Raw genomic sequence first — 25095 nt, 5'->3', positions numbered from 1 at the left:
GATGGGAGGAGGCTGAGACAGAGGGGGCAGGGGGAGATGGGGGAGGAAGAGACAGAGGGGGAGGGGGAGATGGGGGATGGGGGAGACAGAGGGGGAGGGGGAGATGGGAGGAGGCTGAGACAGACAGGGGAAGGGGAGATGGGGGATGGGGAGATGGGGGATAGGGGAGGAAGAGACAGAGAGGGAGGGGGAGATGGAAGGAGACTGAGATGGAGGGGGCAGGGGAAGATGGGGGAGGAGGAGACAGAGGGGGAGGGGGAGATGGGAGGAGGCTGAGACAGACGGGGGAAGGGGAGATGGGGGATGGGGGAGGAGGAGACAGAAGGGGAGGGGGAGATGGGAGGAGGCTGAGACGGAGAGGGCAGGGGAAGATGGGGGAGGAGGAGACAGAGGGGGAGGGGGGCCCTTTGTGGGCAGCAGGGAGGCCCCCAGCTGATGGGGGTCACGGGGCCAGTTCTTGGCCGGGGGTGGGAAGAAGCCAGCTTGGGGTGGGACGTCTGCAGGGCGGGGCTGGGTCTGTGCTCCTAACCCTCCTCCAGGGTGGGGGGCGGGCATGTCCCCCCCTCGCAGCCCTTCCCCCCAGCCTGGGGTCCTAGGCCAGCAGCTAGCTCGGACGTGGGGGGGGTCTTCCCCAGCCCCGCCTCCTCCGTGCCCAACCACCTCCCACCTCTAGGCCCGCCAGGGCCTCAGTTTACCCGGCAGGCTCACCTGGAGGGCATGGGCCGGTGTGGGTCCAGGAGCCATCCCTGCCCGGCACAGAAGGGAGGGCGGACTGCCCCGCCCCCGAAGGGGCAGAACCCCAGGGCAGGTCCTCGCGGTGGCTCCTGATTGGCGCCCAGGCTGCCCCACCCCCTTCGGCCTGGCCAATGGACGCGCCCGCCGGCAGGAGAGCGTGGCCGCAGACGCACCTCGAGGAGGACCGACTGCGCACGCGCGGCTCCCTCCGAGCCGGCGCCCCTCCCTCTGCCCCCGCCGCCGCTCCAGAAGCAGGTGGCTCGTGCCTTGGCGCCACCCTCTCTTCAGGCGGCCGGGCTTCCGGCTGTGGCCCTCATTCACCCCGGGCCTGGACACGAGGGCTCGGGCCGCGGCTGTAGCCAAGGACGCGGCGGAATCCTTCCAGAGGAGGCTGGAAGTGACGTAGCACACGGAAGCAGTGCAGTCCTCGCCACACCCGGAAGCCAGGGAAGTCGTCGGCACAGCCTTCTGGGAAACGTAGTCCGGAGGCTCAAGCGACATGTGCGCATGCCTCAAGTCCCTCCAGGCCGGGTGAAGGCGCCACCTTCTCGAGGAAGCCCACCTGGATTCCCCCATTTCCTTTATCTCCCTCACACACAGCCCTCGCGCCCCCAGTGTATAGAGGCAGCTGACCGGCGTATTGGATAGAGCCAAGTTGTGAGGATAAGACGAAAGAATAGCCCAAAGCGCGCCTGGCACAGAGAGGCGCTTAATCGATGCTCGTCCCCCGCCCCCACTCCCACCCCCACCCCAAGGGGCTCTGCGCAGCCACCGGGGGCACCCCCTCAGACCCCCCCGGGGCCTGATGCGCCCCCGCCCTTTCTTCTGGAGGCTTGTGGATTACATCTTGCTCGTTTCCAGGCAGCTGGGGGGGGGGGTGCGGACCCCCCGCTAAGAACAAGGCGGTCCGAGGGTCTGAAGTGGGTGCCAGGGTCCCCCATTGCACCCAGGGCCGCGGCCGGCGGTCCTGCCCTCCCTCCGGCCGCGGGACTGCGGTGACTCTGGAAGGGAGAGGGAGGCCGGCGACTGGACTCAGGGCATCTCCCATGATGTCACTGATCCTCTGAAAACGAAGGACGGACAGGGAGCCCCCCACCCCCAACAGTGTGCAGGTGGGGGGGGGAGGGGCCGCCGGGGCCCTAGCTAAAGAAAGAGCGCGAGGGCTCCGGTGTCATCCGCGTGGGCCCAGTTACCGAGGATCCTCTCTCCCATCTTTCTCCCCTTGCCTCACTGGGGCCTGGGAGGCTGCCCACCTGTGGCGTGGGTGTAGGTGTGGGTGAGCCTGAGACTGGACCTCTGGGCTTGTGTCGCTGTGTGGGGCCTGACTGGCCAGCCATCCTGAGCAGGAGGTCTTTGGTTTCAGACCACAATACTCCATCCCCGGGCATGTTCACTGGCAGCACCAGCCCGAAATCCTCTCGCTTCCCACCTCCTGGCTCCCTTCAGTGCTCCACTGAGACTTGGCCTTCTAATGAGGCCCTTCCCAATCCCCCCCCCCCCCCCCCCCCCCCCGTTCATGCCAGTGCGTTCAAGGTCCTAATTATATCCGCTTTATCCTGGCCGTATCTCGTTTGCAGATGTATTATCTCCTCTATTACTTGGTGAAGTCCTTGAGAGCAGACTGCGGTTTGCCTTTCATTGTCTGCCCCCCGCGGAGGGCTGGCATAGAGTAGGGGCTTAATAAGGTTTGTGACTTACCTCATGAACTCAGAATGGGGGTATGCAGGCAGGCACCAGTGACTGTGACAGACAAGTCCTGTGACCACACCATTCCTCGGAAAAGGTGACCATCAAAATGATGAGCCAGGCATAGCACGCGGTTCAGAAGACATGGACCCCACATGCCGTGGATCTGCTCAGCGTCCCACAGAGTGCTGGCACGTTTGAAGTACCAGCCTCCTGGACACGAATGTTCTCGTCTGGTGTTTGAAGGGCTGGTCAGCGTGCTGCAGAGACAGTTAGGGGGTACAGCAGTGGATAGAGCATGGGGCTTGGAATCAGGACTCATCTTCATGAGTTCAAATCTGGCCCCAGACACTTACTAGCTGTGTGACCCTGGGCAAGTCACTTTACCCTGCTTGCCTCAGTTTCCTCGCCTGTAAAATGAGCTGGAGAAGGAAATGGCAACCATTCCAGTATATTTGCCAAGGAAACCTCAAATGGGGTCCTGAAGAGTAGGACACAACTGAAACAACTCAACGACATGTATTACATTATAACCCTAACCCAATCCTAAAAAAGAGCGATGCCAAGGAATGTTCAAATTATCAACCAATTGCACTCACTTCACACACCAGCAAGATTATGCTTAAGAGTCTGCAAGTTGGACTTCAGCAATATGTGAACCAAGAGCTACCAGAAGAGCAGGCTGGTTTTCAGAGAGGCAGAGGAACTAGAGACCAAATTGCCAGCATTCCGTGGGTTATGGAAAAAGCAAAGGAGCTCCAGAAACATCTGCTTCATTGCCTACCCTAAAGCCTGTGACTGTGTGCATCACAGCAAAAAAGACGGGAGTACTAGATCATCTTACTTGTCTCCTGAGGAAGCTGTATGGGGGCCAGGAACCAAATGTGGAACACCTGGTGGGTTTGATTGGGGAAAGGGTACGATAAGGCTGTATACCGTCACCTTATTCATTTACCTGAGCCCAGTTTTTCTTAGTGGTGTCCGGATGTAGCCAGGGTGCAGTTTTCTCTCTCCCTTCTCTGTCCTTTACTACACAGGAAGGAGAGTCACTCAGAACCTCAAGATGGATCACCCCTCAGCAGGGGAAGATTGGTAAAAGGGGTTCCGGGAACATTCCACCCCAGCCCTAGGAGTGATCAGCCCACTGACCACTTTTCCTTAGTCACAGGTGCTGATGTCTGGGTGACCAGATATGAGATGGCCTGTGGGCCATGCCAGATGGGGGGCCCTTTGCATCAAAAAGCTTCCTGTACCTCCTGTGCTAACAACTCCATGGCCAGGGATATGGGAAGCAAGGCCCTAGAACTAAAAATCCATCCCCTGTGGTTTCCCCCGTTTATTCAGAGCCCCATTGTGTGATTTCCAGCTTCCTCTTTGGTCAACAGTTCAGCTCCTTTTGGAAGAAAATGGGGGAGGAAATGGGTAACCCTACCATTTGAACATCTGCAGATTCACTTTATTGAATTACCAAAATCTATGGGCTACAGATATGTTTTGGTGTGCAGAGACCAATTGAGCCAATGCCCACGCCACAGCAAACATTGTAGAATGAAAATTAATATTGATTTTTGTTTCTTATAATTGATTTTACTCTATAAGTGACTTTATTCTGTAACCATATTCTGTATTCTAAGCCTCTTCTCTGTCTTCATGTGAAGAAGCTCATGACTTCAAAGGTTAAGCCTCTATCTAATTAAATGCCAAAAGTTTAAGCTTTCCCACAATTGCTGATAGTTACAGAAAAACCTCTATTTTAGGGGTTCAGTACTCTCATAAACCATTATCTTATCACCAGCTTCAAGGTTTGTGTTATTTTTGAGAACTGGACTCACTGACCTTGTCTCCCTATTAGGTTCATTTTTAGTCAATTAAAAAAGGATGATCTTATCTGATCCCCGGGCCCCAGCCTGTCTACATTCCTGGGTCCCCATCAGTAATGTCAGGATGCAGCTGGGACCCATAAAAATGCACAAAAGCATTCGTTTCTTAAAGACAGAGAGGTGGTCTCAATCCCACGTGTGCATATGTCTGTCTTCCTTAACGTAACCAATGACAATCCCTCACACCGATGATGCTGGCTAATCATTTTCTCTTTGTCCTTTTTCTTCTATGGTTATAAAAATGTGTTGCATCTTCAATTCAGGGTCTTTTTGAGGCTGTCAAGAGACCTGTTTTATTGGAGGGTTGCAGCCCTACTAATAAACCATAATTTTGCTCAGAGAAACTCACCTCGATTTATCTTTTTGTTAAATATCACATGCTGAGAGGTGGTGGTGGTGGTGGGATTTAGCAAGAAGAAACCTCATCCTTAGATCCCTTGGGGAAAAACCTCTTCCCTCTCCTGGGTCCCAGACTGCTAAAGTTTGTCTGCTAAAGGAGAGTTTCTGTGTTCGGGATTCTGTGACTCTGGATACGTTCTCCACAGTCAAATCTTTGAGCAAGAGGGTAAGTTGGGATTCATTTTGTATGTTTTATGTTCGTTTTGAGTCTTTCTACTTAATAGCTGCAGCTATTGAATTTGGAAATTAATTGGAGAGAGACAGAAGACAGAGAGAGAGGCAGACAGAGGAGAGAGAGAGCAGGCTGGTTTCCAGCAGACTGCCTCGTCCTGTTAGGGAGGGTCCCTCAAAACAGAATGGGGGGCAAAGTAACCACCTTTAAGTGCGAGGGAATTCCTACGTCCCTAGCGGAATCTCGGGGCTTCTCCAGTCTGGCAGTTTGAGGATTGTTTTTACCCTAGCTGGTGATCCATTATAGACTGAAATATAAATCAAATGAATTGCCATAAATCGGATCTTCCTTTGCATGTGGGTATACGCGTGGTTGGGCTGGGGAGGCGCGATCGCCTGGTCTCCGACGACGTCTAGTGGCCAAAGTGAAAATAGCAGCGCGTTTATGTGTTTTTTGCGTGTGGTAGAAAATGACTCGGGGTTTTTGCTTCGAGTTTTGTCCCCCATTGAAATTACAACCTGGGTTCCTGGGCTGAGGACAGGACTTACTGGTGGCGGCAGCTGGCACTGACCAGGGCTCTGGAGAGCCTTGGCAGGAGGCCTGCCTGGACCTGGAGCGCTCACCTGGCCGGGAGCCGGGAGCCGGGAGCCAGGGCAGGTAGACTCCTGCAGGTGATGCCAGCCCTTCGCTTCGCTTCGTGGACCACGTATGTGAAACTGTCCCTTCACAGCCTCGGAGCAGCCCCCAAAGACATTTTCCACCTGGATCCGGTTGGGGTACCTTCACACAGAGGATCGGGACGTTTTTAGCAGGCTGGTCGCTGAAACTTTGCTCTCCTGCAAACGCGTGCTTGTCTGTCCAATCTTTCCGGGTGGTCCTCATGTCTTTTTGTGTGTTTCAGAATTTTGTTTTTATAATGGGAGCGAAGAGCAACAAAACCAGCCTGCCCACAGCAGTCTCCCTTGGGAAGACTCCCTAGAGCCTGGGACAGAGCTGCCCCTGAGCCAGGGATGGCAAGAAACTAATGCTCACGTCTTGTGGTGTTTGGTTTAAAAGGACAACTAATTCAGGTGGCGAATCACTGGGGCCGAGGTCCTGCTCCTTCAAAGATCTAAAGCTAGTTATAGCAAACAAAACCCCACGGCAGCCCGAACGTTGGTGTCCTAGAGCAGAGGGACTGATCCTCAGTTATCAGAGGGCAGCTGCTCAATCCCGGCCCCATCCCTCTGCTCCTCTCCCGGGCTTTACCTTCTTCCCCTGCTCCCTGGACTCCCTATCTCTTGGTCCTCGATCTCCTTTCCAGCCTGCTCTGACCCCTTCCTCTCCAGTCCTTCCCCCACTTCTTCACCTTGACCCCATTAGCCCACCCAGGCAGCTCCAGCTCAAGGAAGCGTTGGGAGATTCCCGAGCATCTGTGCCAGCTTCAGCTCTTTCACCCCCTCCCTCTCCTCTCCTGGTCTGTGCATCTCCTTCCTACTCATCCTGGGTCCCAACGGATTCTGGGAAACTCTGGGAAAAACACTTCACCCAACGAGCTTACGTCAGTGATGCTTGGAGAAAGCAAAGAACGTCATGCTGTTAGCTAGAATGCGAAACCATTCTCATGCTGTACACAGAGGTGTATACATACCCGAGGCCTTTCCCCAGGCGTGGGAGAATAACCACGGTGCTCTTTTCAGAGGTGTCCTCCACTATTCCCCACCTCATAACGACACTGTTCATGAAGTGACTTCACTCTATTTTGCAAAGCTTTTCTTTATCAAGCAAAGCTGTGGGGCTTGGAAATCCCTTGCTATCCAATACTGCAAGTCCTAAGGAGCTAAAAAATACTAGTGCTACACTGAGCACTCTGGTCCCCACTGCCTGGAAGCAGGGCGGTTACATAAACCCTCCCCAGCATTCTCTGGCACCCTGAAGGGTGACCTGGCGATGGAGCGGGGAGGTTGGCTCCCTTCTGTGTCAATTAAGCAGGTGGTCCCAAGAGCCTCTTCAGGTCAGGTCAGTCCACAGGCCATCCCAGGTCAGTGAGCTGGGAAGGGCTCTGAACAGGTGAGGCAGAGTTCCCAGGTGTGTGATGTGATGGACAGGACGCTGAGCAGAGGAGGAGCAGTCCACAGTTGGGAGTGTGGATGGGGTTCCATTCCTGAGCCTCTGCCAGTGGCTTTACCAATGCAATCAATTATATTCCCCAATCTAGAGGGGCCTCTGCACCCCAGTTCCATTTTGACCATTTAGTAGACTAGCCTTTGGGAAGGAAACAGTTTTTTACTATGTACTTACAATGTGCCAAGCACTGAGCTAAATGTCTTACAAATAGGATTTCAATGGATCTGCTCTTATCCCCATTCAAGTGACTGGTCCAGGGCACACACCTAGCGTCTAGGAGCAGATCCCTGACTCTAGGCCCCATGCTCTGTGCACTGTGTCACACCACAGCTGCTACATAAGCAAACATAGCAAGTGTTTCTAGCCATGGATATTGCATTCCATAGCCATAGTTCTCTGCTCTTGAGTCACTAATCATTAGCATTTACATAGCACTCAAAGGTGGGGAGCTGATACTCATGAGTGGCCAAAGGCTGTTGGGATGGTGAGCCTGACCGATGATGTCGCAGGTCCTACAGGTCTGCTTCGAGCCCACAACACTCTTTGGGGCCTGTTTTTATTGATATATTTTGCTTTTTCTACATCCCCATGGTTCTCCCCAGTACCCACCTCCTCCGCCTCCCAGATAGCCATCCCATATAACAAGTAATATTTTTATAAGACAAAAAAAGGAAAAAAACCAACAAAACTGATCAACAAATCAAGTATCAGTCTGCAAATGCATAATAGACAACACTTACAGAACTCCCATCTCTGCAAAAAGGTAGCATGTGAGTGTCTTCTCATCTCATTTTAAACTATGCTTGTTCTTCATAATTTCACAAAATTCTCTTTTAAAAATGTTTGTGTCATGATTCTTTCTGTTTACACCATCACCATCATCACTGTGAATCTTGTTTTCTTGGCTCTGCTGACTTCCCCTGCATCAATTCACACAGATCATTCCAGGCTTGTCCAAATATATCATGCGCATCATTTCTTACAGCACAATATTCCATTGCATTCATGGACCATGACTGGTTTGGCCATTTGTCAATTGATGGACATCTACTTTATTGCTAGAAATATTTAGGTGTGTAATATGGGCTCTGTCTTCTTATTGACAGCCTTCTTGGGTATAAGCTTAGTAATGGAAACTCTGGATCAAAGAGGATGCTATTTTAGTCACTTTATTTGCATAATTCCAAATTGCATCCCCAAATGGTTGTACTGACACACAGCTCTACGATGTATTAGTGTGCCTGTCTTCCCACGACTCCTCTAACCTTGACCCAGTCTGACATCTTTTATCCTGTGTCAATTTCCTGGGTGTGAAGTGAAATCTCAGGAGGGTTTTGATTTGCATTTATATTGTTTGTGATTTGGAGCATTTTTTCATGTGGCTGTTTACTGTCTGTATGACCCTGGGTAAGTCACAAATTCTGTCTGCCTCAACTTCTCATCTGTAAAATGGGGATCATAATACCTTCTAACTCCCAAAGTTGCTGTGAGAATAAAGGAAGATATTTATGAGCACTGCCAATCTGAACACACTGTAAAAATGCTATTTTTGTTATGATTATTAACAAGGTCAAAAACCTCACACCAACAATGAGCTCACATTTCAGTTTCACTTCTCTGTTCACAAGAAATCTGAGGCAGGTAGTGGGAGGTTGTGTTGAATCATTTCACAGACGAAAAATGAGACAGGTTGAGGCTAAGGGGTCTGCCTCCGGTCCCCTAGCTAGTTAGGGTGACAGCCGTGCATGTGACTAGTATTTATAAAGTGTTTACTACATGCCAGGCACTATGACAAGTGCTCTGGATAAAAATAGGGCAAACCCATGGGTCATGCACCCAAGTGCTCACTCAGGAGGAAGACCATGTGTAAACCACCATGAACTGGAAAACAGTAACATTCAGACAAATGTTTCACTCACTTCTCCAACTTCATTTTTTCCCAGTTCCCAGCTAATTCTTAATGTTCTCCAATCCCATTTTCTCAGCATGGAGTAAGCACACAGAAACATAAGACAAGCCTTTATGACTGACCACACCATGTTTTGTTTTCTTTTAACTAGACCATGAAGGCGCTCAGAGATGAAAACGAACAAGCAGACTTGACAGCAAATGCTATGAATACAAACATAGCAGAAGAGAAAAGGGGAGACGTTTAGGAACTTCCCTAGGGCCTCCAGGAGGCGGCGTCCTTAATCTGCTTCAATGTGAGCTGTGTTCCAAGGTGGCTGAAGGGACCCACGGGCCACAATGATCTCCCCTGCTCTTGTCTGTCCAATATCGCTTTGGCCCTCTATTGCCCCTTCTCTTCAGGTGAGTTTGACACCACCTACCCCACTGCCTCATTCCCAGCTCCTGCTCCTTCCTCCCATTCTGCCCTCTCAAAGACCACGACTCAAGGACACCGCCCATGCCTGCGTCCACCATAGCCACCGCCCAAAGTTCTTACAATTAGGCTTAGGGTTAATTCTTGAACAATAAAAATCCTTGGAACCAGTCAATTCTCAAATCCATCTCACACAGGTGGTGTGGGCCAGAGATTGCCGTTCACGAAAACCTGTATTTTTCTTGTACGTTTATCAAAGACGCCCTTAATCTGCATTTCCTCTAAACTTATGTAGCTCTTCGAGATATGGCAAAGTTGGCATGTGTGTGATTGTGTGGTTTGTCCTTCGTTCTCAGAGAGGACCATGACATCAGGGAGATGAAGACATGACTTGCAACTGACTTTGATTTGAGTGAGGGAGGGCTGTGCAAGTCACCAGCCTCATTTTCTCCTCTAGAGCCCTGTAGGTCCAGTGGCCACATATCAATCAGGATGACAGGAAGCAGTACATCCTTAGCAAAGTGATTTTTAGTCACATTAGCTCTGACCTTTCACAAGTTTTTTGGTATCCTCTTTTCAGGCAATAATGGCAGATTATTAACTCAGCATTTTATACTTTTCCTCACAGAGATGGCTAAGTACTAAGTCTTCATTCCTCTCTGGGCTGCACCCCCAATTCTCCAGGATTTTCCCTGCAATGCCCCCCCATTCAACAATGATGGATTGGCAGGCTCCTCCAAGGATCCCCATTCTGAGAACACCCAGGCCAGCCCAGGCATTTCATTCTTCTCCAGGCTGCTGGACTCCCAAATCACCAGGACGTTCTCTACAATGCGGTCATAGACAAAATGGCTTGCTGGGGGAGGTGGGAATGAATGACCTAGACATTCCTCTTCACCCTAAATTCACATGCCAAAGGGCCCGCCATTCACACAGGAGTCATCATAGCTCTGAGTGTTACCTCTTCCTACTATATCAGTCTGCCTCTAAACTTACATAGAGCATACTGATTAACCTCTCCGAGGATACAAAATGGAACGATCCTTTCATTTAAGGGAGCAGACTAAAGTAACTTAGACTGAGATGCCAAGGGAAGGACAGCTTTCACTTGGAGCCAGGGCTCAGCACCGAAGAGGGAAACTCTGGGTAGCCCGTGACCCATTTACAAAGGTTCTCGGTTCTACAAATTCAACTTAGTGTAAAGTGTAAATGCCACAGGACACCTTTACCACATTCAATTCAAGGCTGTGGACAAGTTCACTCACCTGGCTAGTGTACTCTCCAGGGATGTGCACATTGATTAACGAGGCTAATGCACTCATTGCCAGAGCCGGCTCCGTGTTTGGGAGGCTCCGAAGGAAAGTGTGGGAGGGAAGAAGGATTAGGTTGACCACCAAACTGAGGGTCTACAGAGCTGACCTCCTTGTACGGCTGTGAAACCTGGACCGTCTGCCAGCGCCATGCCAGGAAATGGAATTGCTTCCATTTGAATTGTCTTAGGAAGATTCTAAAGATCACCTGGCAGGATGAGAGACCAGACACTGAGGTCCTTTCTCGAACTCAACTGCCAAGCATTCAAACTCTACTTCAGAGAACACAACTCCGATGGGCTGGCCACGTTGTTCAGATGCAAACGTAAGCTTGCCAGAAAGACTATTTTATGGAGAACTCACACAGGGCAGAAGAAGCAATACAAGGACACTGTCGAGGTCTCTCTGAAGAGCTCTGGAATTGATTGTGTGACATGGACAGGCGTGTCCGGCACAGCGTGCCCACATCAGACAAGGTGCTGTGCTCTATGAGCAAACAGAATTGAAACAGCCCAAAAGAAATGCAGGATGCGCAAATTTAGAGAATCCACCCACATGTTCACATATTCATTTGTGCCCAACCTGCGGTAGAACATTCTGAGCTCGTACTGTCTGACAGCCACAGTCAGATGCCCTAAAACTTGACTCTAACATAGTGATGTCATTTGAGTCCTCTTTGAAAATGAGGGACCTCAACCAATTAGGCACCAGCTGTACACCGAGAACGGGGACAGATGAGGTGTGCCATGTTCAGCTGGGCCTTGAGCCTTGTCTCTGCAGAACTTTTATTTGGCACATGGACATGATTAATAACTTCATTTTGTTGTTCAGTCACTTTTCAGGCCTGTCCGACTCTCCGTGACCCTATTTGGGGTTTTCTCAGCAAAGATACTGGAGTGGTTTGCCATTTCTTCTCCAGCTCATTTTACAGATGAGAAAACAGGCAAGCAGGGTGAAGTGACTTGCCCAGGGTCACACAGATAGTGTCTGAAGCTAGATTTGAACTCAGGGAGATGAGTCTTCCTGACTCCAGGCCCAACACTCTATCCATTGCACCACCCAGCTGCTACTTACTTCTATATAAAATACCTGTCATTGCAAACGAAGTGCTATGCCTCACCTGAAGGGGTAAGAGGTCATTATTACCCCGGGGTAATGAGAACCCTTAAGAAGGAGGTGACACTGGGGTTTGGACTGAAAGTATAGATACAAATGCATCTGTAGCTCTAGGGAAAGGAGCCACAAGCCATAGAAAGAATCCAAAAGCCTCCTTCACTGGAGCTTCATCCAGGCACGTCCACTAAACATGGGGGTTCCCCAAAGCTCTGTCCTGGGCCCTCTTGGCTTCTCTTTACAAGGTTTTACTTGGTGAATCTCATCAGCTCCTATGAATGCAGATGATTTTCAGCTCTACATAGTTAAGATTGGGTCTAAAACTACCCAACTCCCATACCTCAACTATGTGAAAATACATTTCAACCAATCAAAAGACCAAGCATGAAATGCCTTTGAAAGTCATACAAGAGGTCTGTTACAATGGGCTTGGGAATTCCATCACACCCTCAGGGCTCTGTATCCACCCTCGAGGGGACCGGGCTCAAATCTGCTGTCTTGCAGACCTTTTTCAGTCTCCCCTCCCACTGTTTATGCTTTCCCTGAGATTGCTTCCATACATTTATACCATATAGAGCTTACACGTATTTATTTACTGTTGTCTTCCCCATGAGGATGGGAGCTCCTTGACGGTGGCGACCATCTTTTTTCTCTCCTTGTGTGACCAGGGAACAGCACAGTGCTTGGCACATAGGAAATACTTAGAAAATGCTGAGGAGACCTAAAGTGATGGCTGAAGGTTTGAAAATTACTCTGCAGGCGAGAGATACAATGAAGAGCTGAGAAGTCGCACGACTCGAGCCTGGCGGCTGGGGAACCCTGGACTCTAGGGACCTGCAGGGCGGCTGTGATAACCCAGCCAGGCGAGAATCAGGACGAGCCCAACCGCGAGCTGGGTCTGAAGAGTGTCATTGGTCCTCACGACAAAACTGCAGGAGAAGTCTACAGGCATTAACCCCATTTCACAGGTACGGAAGCAGACTAAGATGCTACGACTTGCCCGGTCGCTGAGCTAGTAGACATTGGAGGGAAGGTACGAACCTGGACCCGTCTGACCCTGGGGCAAGCACTGCTTCTACTGCACGCTACTTCTGCATACGAGGGCAGCAGCAACAACAACGAAGAGAAAGAAGCCCATGCCAGGGAAATTTTCATGGTAGAGTGGACAGGACTTGGTGAAGGAGAGTTAAAAAGCCAGAATTGATACCAAGGTTTTGAAAACAGGAGGCGAGCTGAATGGCGGCACATAGCGCCAGTGGCAGCTCAGCTCAGGTTTGGAGGGAAAGGGTCAATCACTTAGAGGGCACATCTGAAAGCTTGGGAATAAGTTAAGATTCCTAGTCAGCCAGTCAGTAGAAAAGAATGAGTGGAGCTAAGGCACGGGAATGAAGAGGGGCTGGGGAAGGCTTCCTGGAGAAGGCAGGACGTCGGCTCCCAGAAGGGCACCTTCTGCTCCTGCCTCACGTTTATTATCTACGGGACCCTGAGCCTCAGCATCACACGATGGAGATGTTGTGAGGATCAAACGGGATCACAGACATGGCCTTTGAGACCTTAACGCATTAAAGAACCATGAGTTATTATAACCATCATGGAGACAGGGTAGAGAGAAGCCATCTATGGGAACGTCCACATCACTGGCTGTGGAAAAAGACAAGCCCTCAAACAGACAGAACAGGAACAAGCCATTGGCGTGTAGAAGTCAGACGACCACCGTGAGCAAGTCAGCCCTTCAGACTCAGTTTCCTCCTTTGTAAAGGGGGATGAGAATACTCGCACTCCATCTCAAAGGTGGAGGAATGTGCTTTGAAACCTTAAAGTACTTTTAAAATATGAGTTGTTGTTCTTAAATCGAGAGAGTAGAGTGTCCTGAAAGACAAAGATGGACAGAGTACCCAGGAGGAAACTACTCCAGTTTCTGACATTTTACAGACACAAAGGAGGATAAAGATCAAAAAGGAGGACACTGCATGTGTTGCTAAGGAGGCCACTGGTGAGCTCTGGAGGGGCACTTTCAGGAAGGCGGGTGGGACATGAACTCAGCTTCAAAGCACGGAAAGAAATGAGGACAGAATGGACTGGATGGAGACCGATGTTTAATGTCTGTCAGGAGAGAGATGGGGTGGTAGCTGGCTGGTGCAGAAGGTCCAAGCCCACATGTTGGGCTGTTTTCTAGTACTGCAAAGACCTGGGCATGTTTGTAGACAACCAAAGGTATGAGATTGAATGACGCCAAGGTCAGAGGGTGGGAATTCTGCAAAAATACAGGAGGAATTTTCAGCAAAGTGTAGAGATGGCTCTTCCTCAGCGACAGGAAGGAAGAAGAATGGATGACAATTCGCAGAATTTTTCAGGAAAGAGGTTAAGAGAGCACATGCCAATTGGATATCCACAGATTTCCCAGTAAATTAGGAGTCCAAATGTTTTATGTGGGAGGAAGGTGGCTGATGAGAAAAGAGGTTTTAGGAGTTTTTATGGGTGATTAGGCAAGGATTTACTTACCCACAGAGTTTTAGTTTGAATTCCCTAATTTTCAGCTAAAGAACTGTGGCTCTGGCTGAAATCCTTGCATTCACAATACTTTTCTCCAATGTGGATTATTTGATGTTCAATAAATTCCATGATCTTGATGAAAGGATGTCCACGTTAATTAAATTTATAACCTCCCTTATCATGAATTGATGTTTGCTGGGCAAAAAACAAAACAAAACAAAACAAAACAACATTCCCTACATCATTACATTCATAAAGTACACCTCTCTAAGAGTTATCTGATACTGACTAAGTCTTATTTTTTGTCAGAAGACTTTCCCACATGCATAAGGTTTTCTTCGGTATGAATCCTCCAGTGTTCAATGAATCCCGTGCTCTGGTAGAAAGCCCCACGTGTTACATTGCTAAGGATCATAACCACTATGGATTCTCTGATGTCGAGTAAGTTGTGCCCTCTGACCAAAGGCTTTCCCACATTCACTACATTCATAAGGTTTCTGTCCAGTATGAATCCTTTGATGCACAGTGAGCTGAGACCTCTGGCGGAAGGCCTTCCCACATTCTTTACATTCATAGGGTTTCTCTCCAGTGTGAATTCTCTGGTGTTCGGTAAGTCCTCGGCTCAAGCGGAAGGCCTTTCCACATTCGCTGCATTCATAAGGTTTCTCTCCAGTGTGAATCTTCTGATGCAGAGTCAGCTGTGAGCTCTGTCGAAAGGCCTTCCCACATTCTTTACATTCATAAGGTTTCTCACCAGTGTGAATTCTCTGGTGTACACTAAGGCCTCTGTTCCTGTAAAAGGCCTTCCCACATTCAGCACACTCATAAGGTTTTTCTCCAGTGTGAATTCTCTTATGTAGAGTTAGTCCAGTGCTCTGGTAGAAGGCCTTCCCGCATTCACTGCATTCATAAGGCTTCTCTCCAGTGTGCATTCTCTGATGCAGAGTTAGCTGTGACCTTTGGCGGAAAGCTTTTCCACATTCATTACATGCATAAGGTTTCTCTCCACTATGAATCCTCTGATGGACAGTAAGATATGTCCTCCAGCGGAAGACATTCCCACACTCACTACATTCATAAGGTTTCTCTCCCGTGTGAATTCTCTGATGTTGAATAAGCATAGAACTGCGATAAAAAGCCTTCCCACATTCACTGCATTCATAAGGTTTCTCTCCACTGTGTATTCTTTGATGTACCGTAAGGTGTGTTTTCCTTCGGAAGGCCTTTCTGCATTGATTACACTCATAAGGTTTCTCTCCACTGTGAATTCTCTGATGCATGTTAAGTTCTGCCCTCCTTCGGAAGGCCTTCCCACAAGCCTTACATTCATAAGGCTTCTCTCCAGTATGAATTCTCTGATGTTCACTAAGCTGGGACCTCTGGTGGAATGCCTTCCCACATTCATCACATTCATAAAGTTTCTCTTTAGTGTGTATCCTATGACTTTCAACAAGACCTGCATTACAAATTAGGGATCTGTCATATTCATTATACTTAGCCAGTATCTTCTTTGAGAACATCCTATAACATTTTCTTAGCTCTGAATACAGTCTGAAGTTTTGTCTATGGGTATCCCACTTATGGACACCCTTTCCTCCAGAAAATTTCTGTTGTGTTGAAAGACCTGTTCTCAGACTAAAACTCTTGTCATATATCTTACATTCGTGGCCTCTCAGTTTATTGGAAGGTTTCCTCTGGGTGAGTTTCATTTGTTTAGAATATCTGTCCTCATCGCTCCACTGCTTCTCTACCCCAGCATCCCATCCCCAGGCTTCTCCCAACGTCGACACAAAAGATACATCCCTTGTGTGTCTTCCTAGGGATGAGTCTTCTGTGGAGAGGCCGAACTTTGGAGATGACTCCCTGGTTCCCGGGCCAGTCTTCCAATCTGAAAGACATTTTTAAAAAATGTAAGTATCTGGTTTCTCTATTGTAACAACTTCTGTCTCTTGTGTCTTCTATCAAGAAAAAAAAAAAGATTTAAAAGACAGCAGCACCATGTCACGTCTGAGGCGCGGCTATGAGGGAAGTGCTTTGTAACCCTGAAGACACCATACAAATGTGTATTATTGTAGTCATGTATTTAGTAAAAATCTGACCTCATCAGCTTGCCCCCCAAACCCTTCCCTCTCCCCTCCCAGTCACCCAAGCTTCCTACTGAGGTGTCATCCTCAGCCCCTCACTCTTGCTCATCCCCCACATCCAATTTGTTGCCCAGGTCTGTGAATTCTATCTGCTTATATGCCCCCCTCCCCCGACGCCGCCCCCACCCTGGTGCAAGCCCTTTTCACCTCGTGCCTGGACTGCTGGGGAGGAGGAGGAGGGAGGGGGTCTACCTGCCTCAGTCTCTCTCCACTCCAGACAATGCTGCATTCAACCACTAAAGTGATTTTTCTAAAAGGCAAGTCTGACCATGGTACCCCCCACCCCATTCAATAAACTCCACGGACTCCCCATTGCTCCCAGGATCACACAGAAGTTCTGCTCTTTGAAAGCTGGGAAACAACTGTTTACAGCAAGTGTCTCTGATAAAGGCCTAATTTCTAAAATCTATAGAGAACTGAGTCAAATTTATAAGAATACAAGTCATTCCTCAATTGATTAGTAGTTAAAGGATATGAACAGGCAGTTTCAGATGAAGAAATCAAAGCTATCTATAGTCATATGAAGAAATGCTCTAAATCACTTTTGATTAGAGAAATGAAAATCAAAACAACTCTGAGGTACCACATCACACCTATCAGATTGGCTAATGTGACAGAAAAGGCAAATGATGAATGCTGGGGAGGATGTGGGAAAATTGGGACACTAATGCATTGTTGGTGGAGTTGTGAACTGATCCAACCATTCTGGAGAGCAATTTGGAACTATGCCCAATGGGCTATAAAACTGTGCACACCCTTTGACCCAGCAATAGCACTTCTAGGGCTGTATCCCAAAGAGATCATAAAAATGGGAAAAGGACCCACATGTACAAAAATATTCACAGCAGCTCTTTTTGTGGTGGCAAAGAATTAGAAATTGAGGGGATGCCCACCCATTGGGGAATGGCTGGACAACTTGTGGTATATGAATGTAATGGAATACTATCGTGCTGACTTCAGAAAAACCTGGAAAGACTTGTATGGTCTGATGCAGAGTGACATGAGCAGAACCAGGAGAACGTTGTACACAGTAACAGCCGCATTGTGTGATGATTCATATTGATAGACTTAACCCTTCTCAGCAACGCAAAGATCTAAGACATCTCCAAAGGCCTCATGACGGAAAATGCTATCCACATCCAAAGAAAGAACTATAGAGTCGGAATGCAGACTAAAGCACGCTATTTTCACTTTCTTTGTTTTTCTTGTATTTTTTTTTCCCTTTTGTTCTGTTTCTTCTTTCACAACACAATTATATGGAGGCACAACTGGTCAGCCTAAGTGCAGTTTCATCTCCTTCAGTGTCCACTGGGCAGCCAGCGGGGAGGGACAGGGTGAGGACACCCTCGGCAGGTCCCTCTGTTTTCAGAAGGACACTTTGGATGATGAATAAGGGCCGCGACGTGGCTGATGTGGGCAGGGAGCAGGGGATGGACAGAGGAAGGCGGGCTTTCAGGAGAGGATCGAGGAATAAGTAAAAAAGATCAGCATGAACCGAAGCTGGTTGGGGGGAAAGGAAGGTTCCAAAGGAATAAGAGAAGACGGGACAGGAACAGAGGCTCCCCTCTTAGCCCCATCTCCTCTGCAGAGATCCCTGGTCCGGACAGGAGAGGCAATAGAGGACAACGGGGGGAGAACACAGCTAAGGGGAGTTGGGGGGGGCAAGATGACTTAGGCGGCCAGATGAGCTCACGGCCCCCACTTAAGTGAGCCACGTATCCGGAAATCCTGAAATAACCGCCAGACATGGTGCCAGCCGCCATCCAAGTCTTGAAAGACTGTGCCAAAAAGGAGAGGAATTCCAGGAAGAGTAAGGGCCCGATCTTGAGGAAAGTGATGAGAGGGCAGTGAGCCCCTCAGAGGCCAGCAGGACAAGAGTCTAGACTACAGGGTCAAGCGGACAGTCAGGGAACACCCAGAGGGAATTCCAAAAGGCGATTCCCAAGAGCTAACTTGGCTTTATCCAAAGCAGATTTATTTTTGACAGAGTAGGTGGACTGACAGATTGGGGGAACGGAGAAAGAGTAGACTAAAATTTAGGGGAGCATCTGTAAAAGGCTCTTACACTATCTTTGGACAAAGGATGGAGGGAAGGGGATGAGACATTAGCGCAATCAGATGGACCTAGGCCTCGCTGAAGGGGCCTGGTCACAACGGCCCCGACTGATCTGACGTTTCCATGAAGGAGAAACATCCGCCTTGGTCCACGGTCCTGCCCTGTTTATTTAACACGGTTATCAATGACTTTTACTGTAAAAGGCACATTCACCAAAGCTGCAAGGAAAAGAGAGGATGACACAGTCAGAATGTAAACAGATCTTGAGGGGGAACAGCATCTGGGCCACAGCTGACAAGATGAAACTTGCTGAAATACTCAAAGATGAAATTTAATCGGACGAGGCGCGGTCAGATAGCAGCTGTTCTGAAGAAGATCTGAGAGTGTGAGGACCACACGCTCCACCAACACCAGGACATCAGGTGTATGATGAGGTCGCCAAGAAGGGTACGACAGGGGCTGCGTTAGGAGGTTAGGAGAGCTCGGGCTGCGTTAGGAGGGTGAGGTCATTAGGAGAGTAATACCGCAGCCGCGTCAGGAGGGCAGAGGATCGCCAGGCAGGAGGAGGCGAGAGGACATCTAGGGCACTGTGCGCACTCTGAGCGCCACGACTGCCGCGCGGGGTCCGGGAGGGCAGCGAGGCCGCCGAAGGACGGCAGAGGAGTTAAGGGTGGAGCGAGCATGACACCGTGTGCAAGACGAATGAAATCCCTCCTTTGGCAGAAACAGGAGCGACTTGGGCTTGGAGTCAGGGAAAATCTGCTAATGATCTGAGCTGCCCCAAAATGGAATGGGTGGCTGGCCCCAGAGGTGGCAGGTGCCCCTCCCTGGACACTTCAAACCGAGGAAATGAAGGGAATACACATTTATTAAGTGCCTGTTGTGTGCTAGGCACTGTGAGAAGCCCTTAACAAGTATTATCTTATCAGAGCCTCCCCACAACCCTGAGGGACAGCTGCTGTTACGATCCCCGTTTTACAGGTGAGGAAATTGAGGCAGAGGCAAAGTGACTTGCCCAGGGTCAGCCAGCTAGCCAGTGTCTGAGGCTGGATTTGAACTCAGGTCTCCTGACTCCAGGCGCCACTGAGCTGGCTCGCTAACAGTAGGCATCCTGTCAGACTTGACCAATGTGGCGGTCACTTTGGCTGACCTGCTTTGTGCCCCTCTTTTTCTCTCTGTTAGAAGGGATGGCCACCTAGGTAAGGGACTTGGGAGGGACACCTTCAAGGTAAAAGTGACACAGAGACAAAGGAGAGTCATAAAAATGTTTGTTTTTTACAAGAAAACGGGAAGACAAGCAGTGACCAGAATCCAAAGATCCCCAGAGACCAAAAGCACAAAAGATCCTACCAGCGGCCGGCCTCGTGGGGAGGCGCTGGTCCTAAGCCAGAGGGATCTCCGGCGGGTGACGCGAGAACCAGAGGCCCACAAAAATGCCTTCTTCAAACACCAAGAAAAAGCAGTGCAGACAGAGGCAACGGAGCTGACTTAACCTTGGGATGAACGCAGGGCCGGAGAAAAGGGGAGCGCCTCCCAAGGCATCTTCCCAGCAGGAAGACACCCCCAGCGCAAAGCTGAGCAGCCTGTGCCCCCAACGGGAGACATCACATCAGGAACAGGCTGCAGAGAAGCCTGAGAGACTCGTCTGAACAGATGCAGAGGGGAGGGAGCGGACGCGGGAGTGCAACGTGGACGGATGGGCTCTGAGCAGTGTCCAAGAGGAGGACCACGGCGGCCGTGCCAGGCTGCAGGGACTCCTCCCGCTGGCCTCCCCTCAGGGAGCACAGAAAGGAGGGGCCCTGATGCACTTTTTTCTAAATTCATGGATGAGACCAGGAGGAAGGTCAGAAGGAAACTCAGACCAGTGACAGGAAAGCTCTGAAAATGACAGGTGAAGTGACACAATACCCAAGTCCCGGCCTCTTAGGGAAAGGCAGGTGCTGGATCCAGGCAGCCTCCACCCCACAGAATGACTCACCTGCCCAGCGGCTTCCAGGGTCCTCTCCCCCTGGCCTCCAGGGTGCCTCCCCTCGCTCCAGCTGGCCGATCACATCGGGTTTGGAAGCTGTGAGTCCTGCTCAGAGGAAACGGGACAGGGCTGGGAACTGTCCCCTCTGAATTCAACCCCAGCCCCGAGACGCTTCTATCTGCCCTGCACCCTGCTAAGAGAACCCTGGACCAGAGGGGACAGAGAATGGGGGAGGGACAGTCACAGGGACGAGGCAACTAAGCGGCCAGTTGGCAGCTGTAAAGCATGCAGGGGCATGGCATGGGTGGGTCAGCACAAACTGTGCCCCATGTGGGGCCAGGGACCTGGGCTCAAATCCTCTCTCTGAGCCTTGGAGGATGTGTGTGAGGGACCGGAAGGGGAGGTGGGCTCCAGGGGTGGGGGGCAGCCAGAGAAAAGGCCCAGGGTCTGGGAGACCAGAGAACAGCCAGGAGGCTTGGGGGGAGACCTTTCCCCCTCTTTTTTAATTCTGTTTTTCCTTTTTCATTCAAAGGGTTGGCCTGCTGGGGAGGGAAGGAAGTGAAAGGGATACACATAATAGATATCAGCAAAAAGTTTTAAATATAACAAAGTGAGGGGGTGGGCCCAGCTGATCGCTGGGCTCAGTTCCAATGTGAAATTTAGAATCCTCTAACCACTCCCCCCAGAGCAAGCAGCACCAGCGCCCTGGGGCTTGGCCCCAAAGGACCAGAGTCACCATGGGTCTCACAGGAACCCACCCAACACTCCAGGCACCTTAACAGCATTCACTAGAGCCTCCTCCGGCTAAGCCCGGGTCCCAGGGGCCACTGTCCTTACCCAGGCACACCAGGTTCCCATAGTTCTCCAGCATCACCTCCCGGTACAGCTCCTTCTGGAGAGGGTCTAGGTGCCTCCACTCATCCTGGGAGAAGTCCACGGCCACATCCTTGAATGTCACCGACTCCTGGAAGACCAGACAGCTGTGCTTGCCCAGGGAGCATCCTTCCAATGGCCCCCGGTGGACGGGGAAGCCGGAAGGAAGCCTAGGGAGCCATGCTCACACCCTGGGCAGCTCCAGAGGGCTCCACGGCAAACCTCTAATGAGAATCAGACTTCCGAAACCCAATGGCAGCTCATGTTTACGCTGCACTGGTTGACTTACAAAAAGTCGCTTTTCCTCAACAACCCCCACTTCAGAGGACAAACCCCCTCCGTCCACAAGAGGCACCATCAGGGTCAGGCCTCTAACCCAGGCTGACCCCAGGTCACAAAGTCTCACCACAGTGCCCCCAAGATGGGGGGAGGGTCTGACCCACCCACCAATCAGATGGCGGGAACACTGGCGCTTCCACAGTGGACTTCTCTCCAGCCACCCTCTCCTGCTGCCAACCATCCTCCGGACCCTCATTTTCCCCGGCAGAACCCTCAGTCCCGGATGAGCAGACACCCAGGGGCTGGACCAACGTGGTATTAAGTCGGCCTTCTGTCCAAAGCCTCCTCCTCTTCCTCCACTCATCCAGGACCTGAAACTCTTCATCACCCCAGACTTGTCACTCAACCCAACTGCTCTTTCCAGAGTTACCAATATCTCTTAACTGAGTGGCCTTTCTCCACACTCCTCCTCCTTGACCTCTCTGCCGCCTGACACTGTCAATCACTCGATTCTGGGGGGGGGGTGCTGACAATGCCGCGTGTCAGTGACAAAAGCACCCAAATCTGCCACGTAAACTTGGACATTTTCTAACCTATCTGAAAATCTTCCAATGAAGAGTGCCAGGGGTCAGGCACTCATTAGTCAGAAATGTAAATATTCAACACCTTACAAAACAATTTGCAAGAACCACTGCTTAACATCAAGGAACATAGTAATTTACTGAATTAAAATATATAACCAGTGGACAGGGATGACCGGTGAGCCCAGCCAATAACACCCTTCTTCCCTCTGGATCAGAAGCGACCTTCAGACAGCACTGAGCCCAAATCTCCAAAAGCGAGGAAACTCATTTCATTACTGCTCTCATTCAAACAGCATTATTAATAATAATTTATGTGGGAGCAAAAAGGAGGGTGTCCCATTAACAAATATGATTTTCCATATATTTTTTATTTAATCACCCATTTTTAAATTCTGTTTTTGTACAAGTTTTTGAATGCACACAATTAATAGCATGGTACACGTGTATACTTTATAAATAAGTAAATATGCTTAGGTTGGGGGTGTGCTCAAAAATGTTTTACTGGGGGGGGGGGCCCAGTCACCCTGTCCTTCCCATTCCCACATTCTCCACTCTTAATACTCCAGATGAAATCCTGGAGATTATCAGCACACCAGTCATCCTGCCCCAGATACTAACTTCCAATTAGAGACAACACAGTCGTCCCTGGATATTAAAAACCACACAGGATTCCAAAGAGACGGCCCAAGTCCCAGGGACCCCTCACTAGCCCATCCCCCCACCACCGCCTCCTCTCTAGGTCACACAGTCCAGGGAGATCCCCCAAAGGCCTTCCCCTGAAGTTCTCGACTTCCCCATTATTTTCAGCCAAGCATTTTTATTCTTAGCATATGAGCAACAGCTGTTAAGTCATTTATGGCCTGGGTGGTGATGCCTGGAAGAGCTTTGTTACACAGGTTATGAGGCTCAAAGATGAGACAAAAGGGAGAAAGAAGGCCCTTTGCTGTCCCAGTATCAGCCATCAGGAGCTCAAAGTGAAGAAAAGTGCAAAAGGAAAGCTGGTTAGGAGTTCTGCAACAGGGAGGCTGGGTCCCCTCCTGGAGTGGAGAGGCAGGGGCTTGTAGGAGCCCACGGGACGCCGCCTGGCTCCCAGTTATGGAGGGTACAACTCCCCTTACTGGACAGCCGAGAACTGGAAACAAAGTAGACACCCAGTGACGGGCACAGCGGGCAAACTATAGATGAATGTGAGGGAAGGTTAGTGGACCATTAGAAATAAGGACTGAGTTCAAGCTACCACCCACTTTGGTAGACGAGCACTCTATCAATCCAAGCGCACTGGAAGTATCTGCTGTTATTTGTTGCATGAATGGGAAGAGTTCTTGCCAGTCACTGCACAAATAAGCCAGCGCAGGATGCAGGCAGTCAGGTAAGAGGGAGACAGACACCATCAGGAGGTGGTGGAGGTGGTGGAGGTGGACGTGTGTGTCTCACGATTCCACAGGTGACATATATAAGTTCTCCTTCAGAGCCACGTTACCCAGAGAGATCAGGACAGAGGTATATTTCTTTAAAAAGGAAGATGCTCAAATTATTCTGTGTTCTTTAGCACAGACATTTCCATAAGACCAAAGTTCCTGTCAGTTGATTAATCACTGTTGATTAGGCTCCAAGCTTTATTTAGGATAAAGGAAAGGGGATGGGTTGATCCGAAGTCACATGGATTTCATTTTGCAAATGTCGACAGATCTGGGAGAACGAGGAAGGAACCAAAGACAAAAGAGCCATCGTGCAGGAAGTTAAATGTAATAACGGATGTAAGGACCAAGCCCAAAATTCACTTTGGATACATTACTACACTATCTTTGTTCTCCTTAGAACAAAAAGCTCGTCACCCCATGGAGGCGAACAAGGGAACAAATGAATGGGGTAAAGGGGTGGGGGTGGGGGTGGGGGTGGGCAGAAGTCTCTGCGGGGCCCTGCACCAGGGGAGGCATCTCTACCCCTAAGGACCTGGGTTCAAATCTTGACTCTGCTGCTTAATGTCAGTTTGGCCTCCTGCCCAGTCACTTCTGGGCCTCAGTTTCCCCTTCTGTAAAATGAGGTGAATCAGACGTGGTTAAAGATGGATTTGGGAATGGGCCTGGTTCACACTCTACAGGTACAAAGACACCCCCCTCACCTGGTGGGCTCCGGGCGGCAGGGACCCTGGGGCCATCGCGGCTGCCTCCTCCTCTTCCTCTTCTTCTTCCTCCTCCTCCTCCTCCTCCTCGTCTGCTCTGGGGGGAAGGGGAAGCCTGAGAGGGGTCGTCCCGGCCCCCGCCCCGGGGAGGCAGAGCTACCCTGGGGAGCCCGGGAGGCCAAGGTCGTAGCTCCGACCTTGACAGCTGAGAGCCAGCTGGGCGTGGAGCAGACCCTCCGCTAGAGCTGCACGTGTCCATACTAGCTAGGGGGCGGGGTCGGCCCTAATCCCACCCCCGGGAGTTGTCCAATAGGATCACGCGACTGGGAAAGAGGCGTGCGGGGGCGGGGGGAGAAAGACTAGGCAGGCTCAGAGACGATTCGCTCAGCGCCTCCAACCTTCGGGGCCTTGAGGTGATACTTGATTGGTCCCAAGCCTCCCCACACACCCCCAGGTCTGACCAATGAATGCGTAGGGGGCGGGACGAAGTGCGGCTCTTCTTCTCCAGGTCCCTCCCCAGAGCTTCCGGCCCCCGGTATCGACTCACCCGGCCCAAGACGCGGGGATACGGGGCCCGGGGCCAGTGGAGCAGCAGCGGCCGAAGACGAAGGGAGCGGAAGCAGCCGCGAGCGCTCTCCGGGGCGGCAGGAGCGGATGTGACGGAACCCTGGCCCGAGCCCAGGGAGGAGCCGCAAGGCCTTCCGGGAAATGTAGGAAGGCGACCGAGGCGGCGACCGCGCATGCCCGGAAGCCCCGCGACTCTGCCGGAGGCGAGGGGAAGGGAGGGGAGGGGAGGGGAGGGGAGGGGCGGGGCGTTCGCTCCCTCTGGGCTGCTGCTGGTGCTAGTGCGC

The 25095-nt window shown here is 50.6% G+C and overlaps 1 protein-coding gene across 1 annotated transcript in view; it reads right to left on the bottom strand.

Annotated features, from left to right (window-relative positions):
• LOC114030805 overlaps window positions 1-24862 on the bottom strand; it is a 35244-nt gene extending 10382 nt beyond the window's left edge. Inside the window, 14 exon segments of the mRNA XM_027845707.1 lie at window positions 709-1363; window positions 1485-1878; window positions 1967-1988; window positions 2504-2681; window positions 5239-5652; window positions 14611-16105; window positions 18759-18904; window positions 19015-19131; window positions 19768-19798; window positions 19911-20231; window positions 20396-20491; window positions 21224-21350; window positions 24245-24336; window positions 24792-24862. Of these exon segments, the coding sequence (XP_027701508.1) occupies window positions 709-1363; window positions 1485-1878; window positions 1967-1988; window positions 2504-2681; window positions 5239-5652; window positions 14611-16105; window positions 18759-18904; window positions 19015-19131; window positions 19768-19798; window positions 19911-20231; window positions 20396-20491; window positions 21224-21350; window positions 24245-24280 (4032 nt within the window). The 5' untranslated portion in view covers window positions 24281-24336; window positions 24792-24862.
• Window positions 24863-25095: the final 233 nt, after the last annotated feature.

Source organism: Vombatus ursinus, unplaced genomic scaffold, assembly GCF_900497805.2.
Source record: "Vombatus ursinus unplaced genomic scaffold, bare-nosed wombat genome assembly UNPS02015012.1, whole genome shotgun sequence".
NCBI lineage: Eukaryota > Metazoa > Chordata > Mammalia > Diprotodontia > Vombatidae > Vombatus > Vombatus ursinus.
Note: the sequence above shows the minus strand (reverse complement) of the source record. Positions and strands in the feature narration are given on the sequence as shown.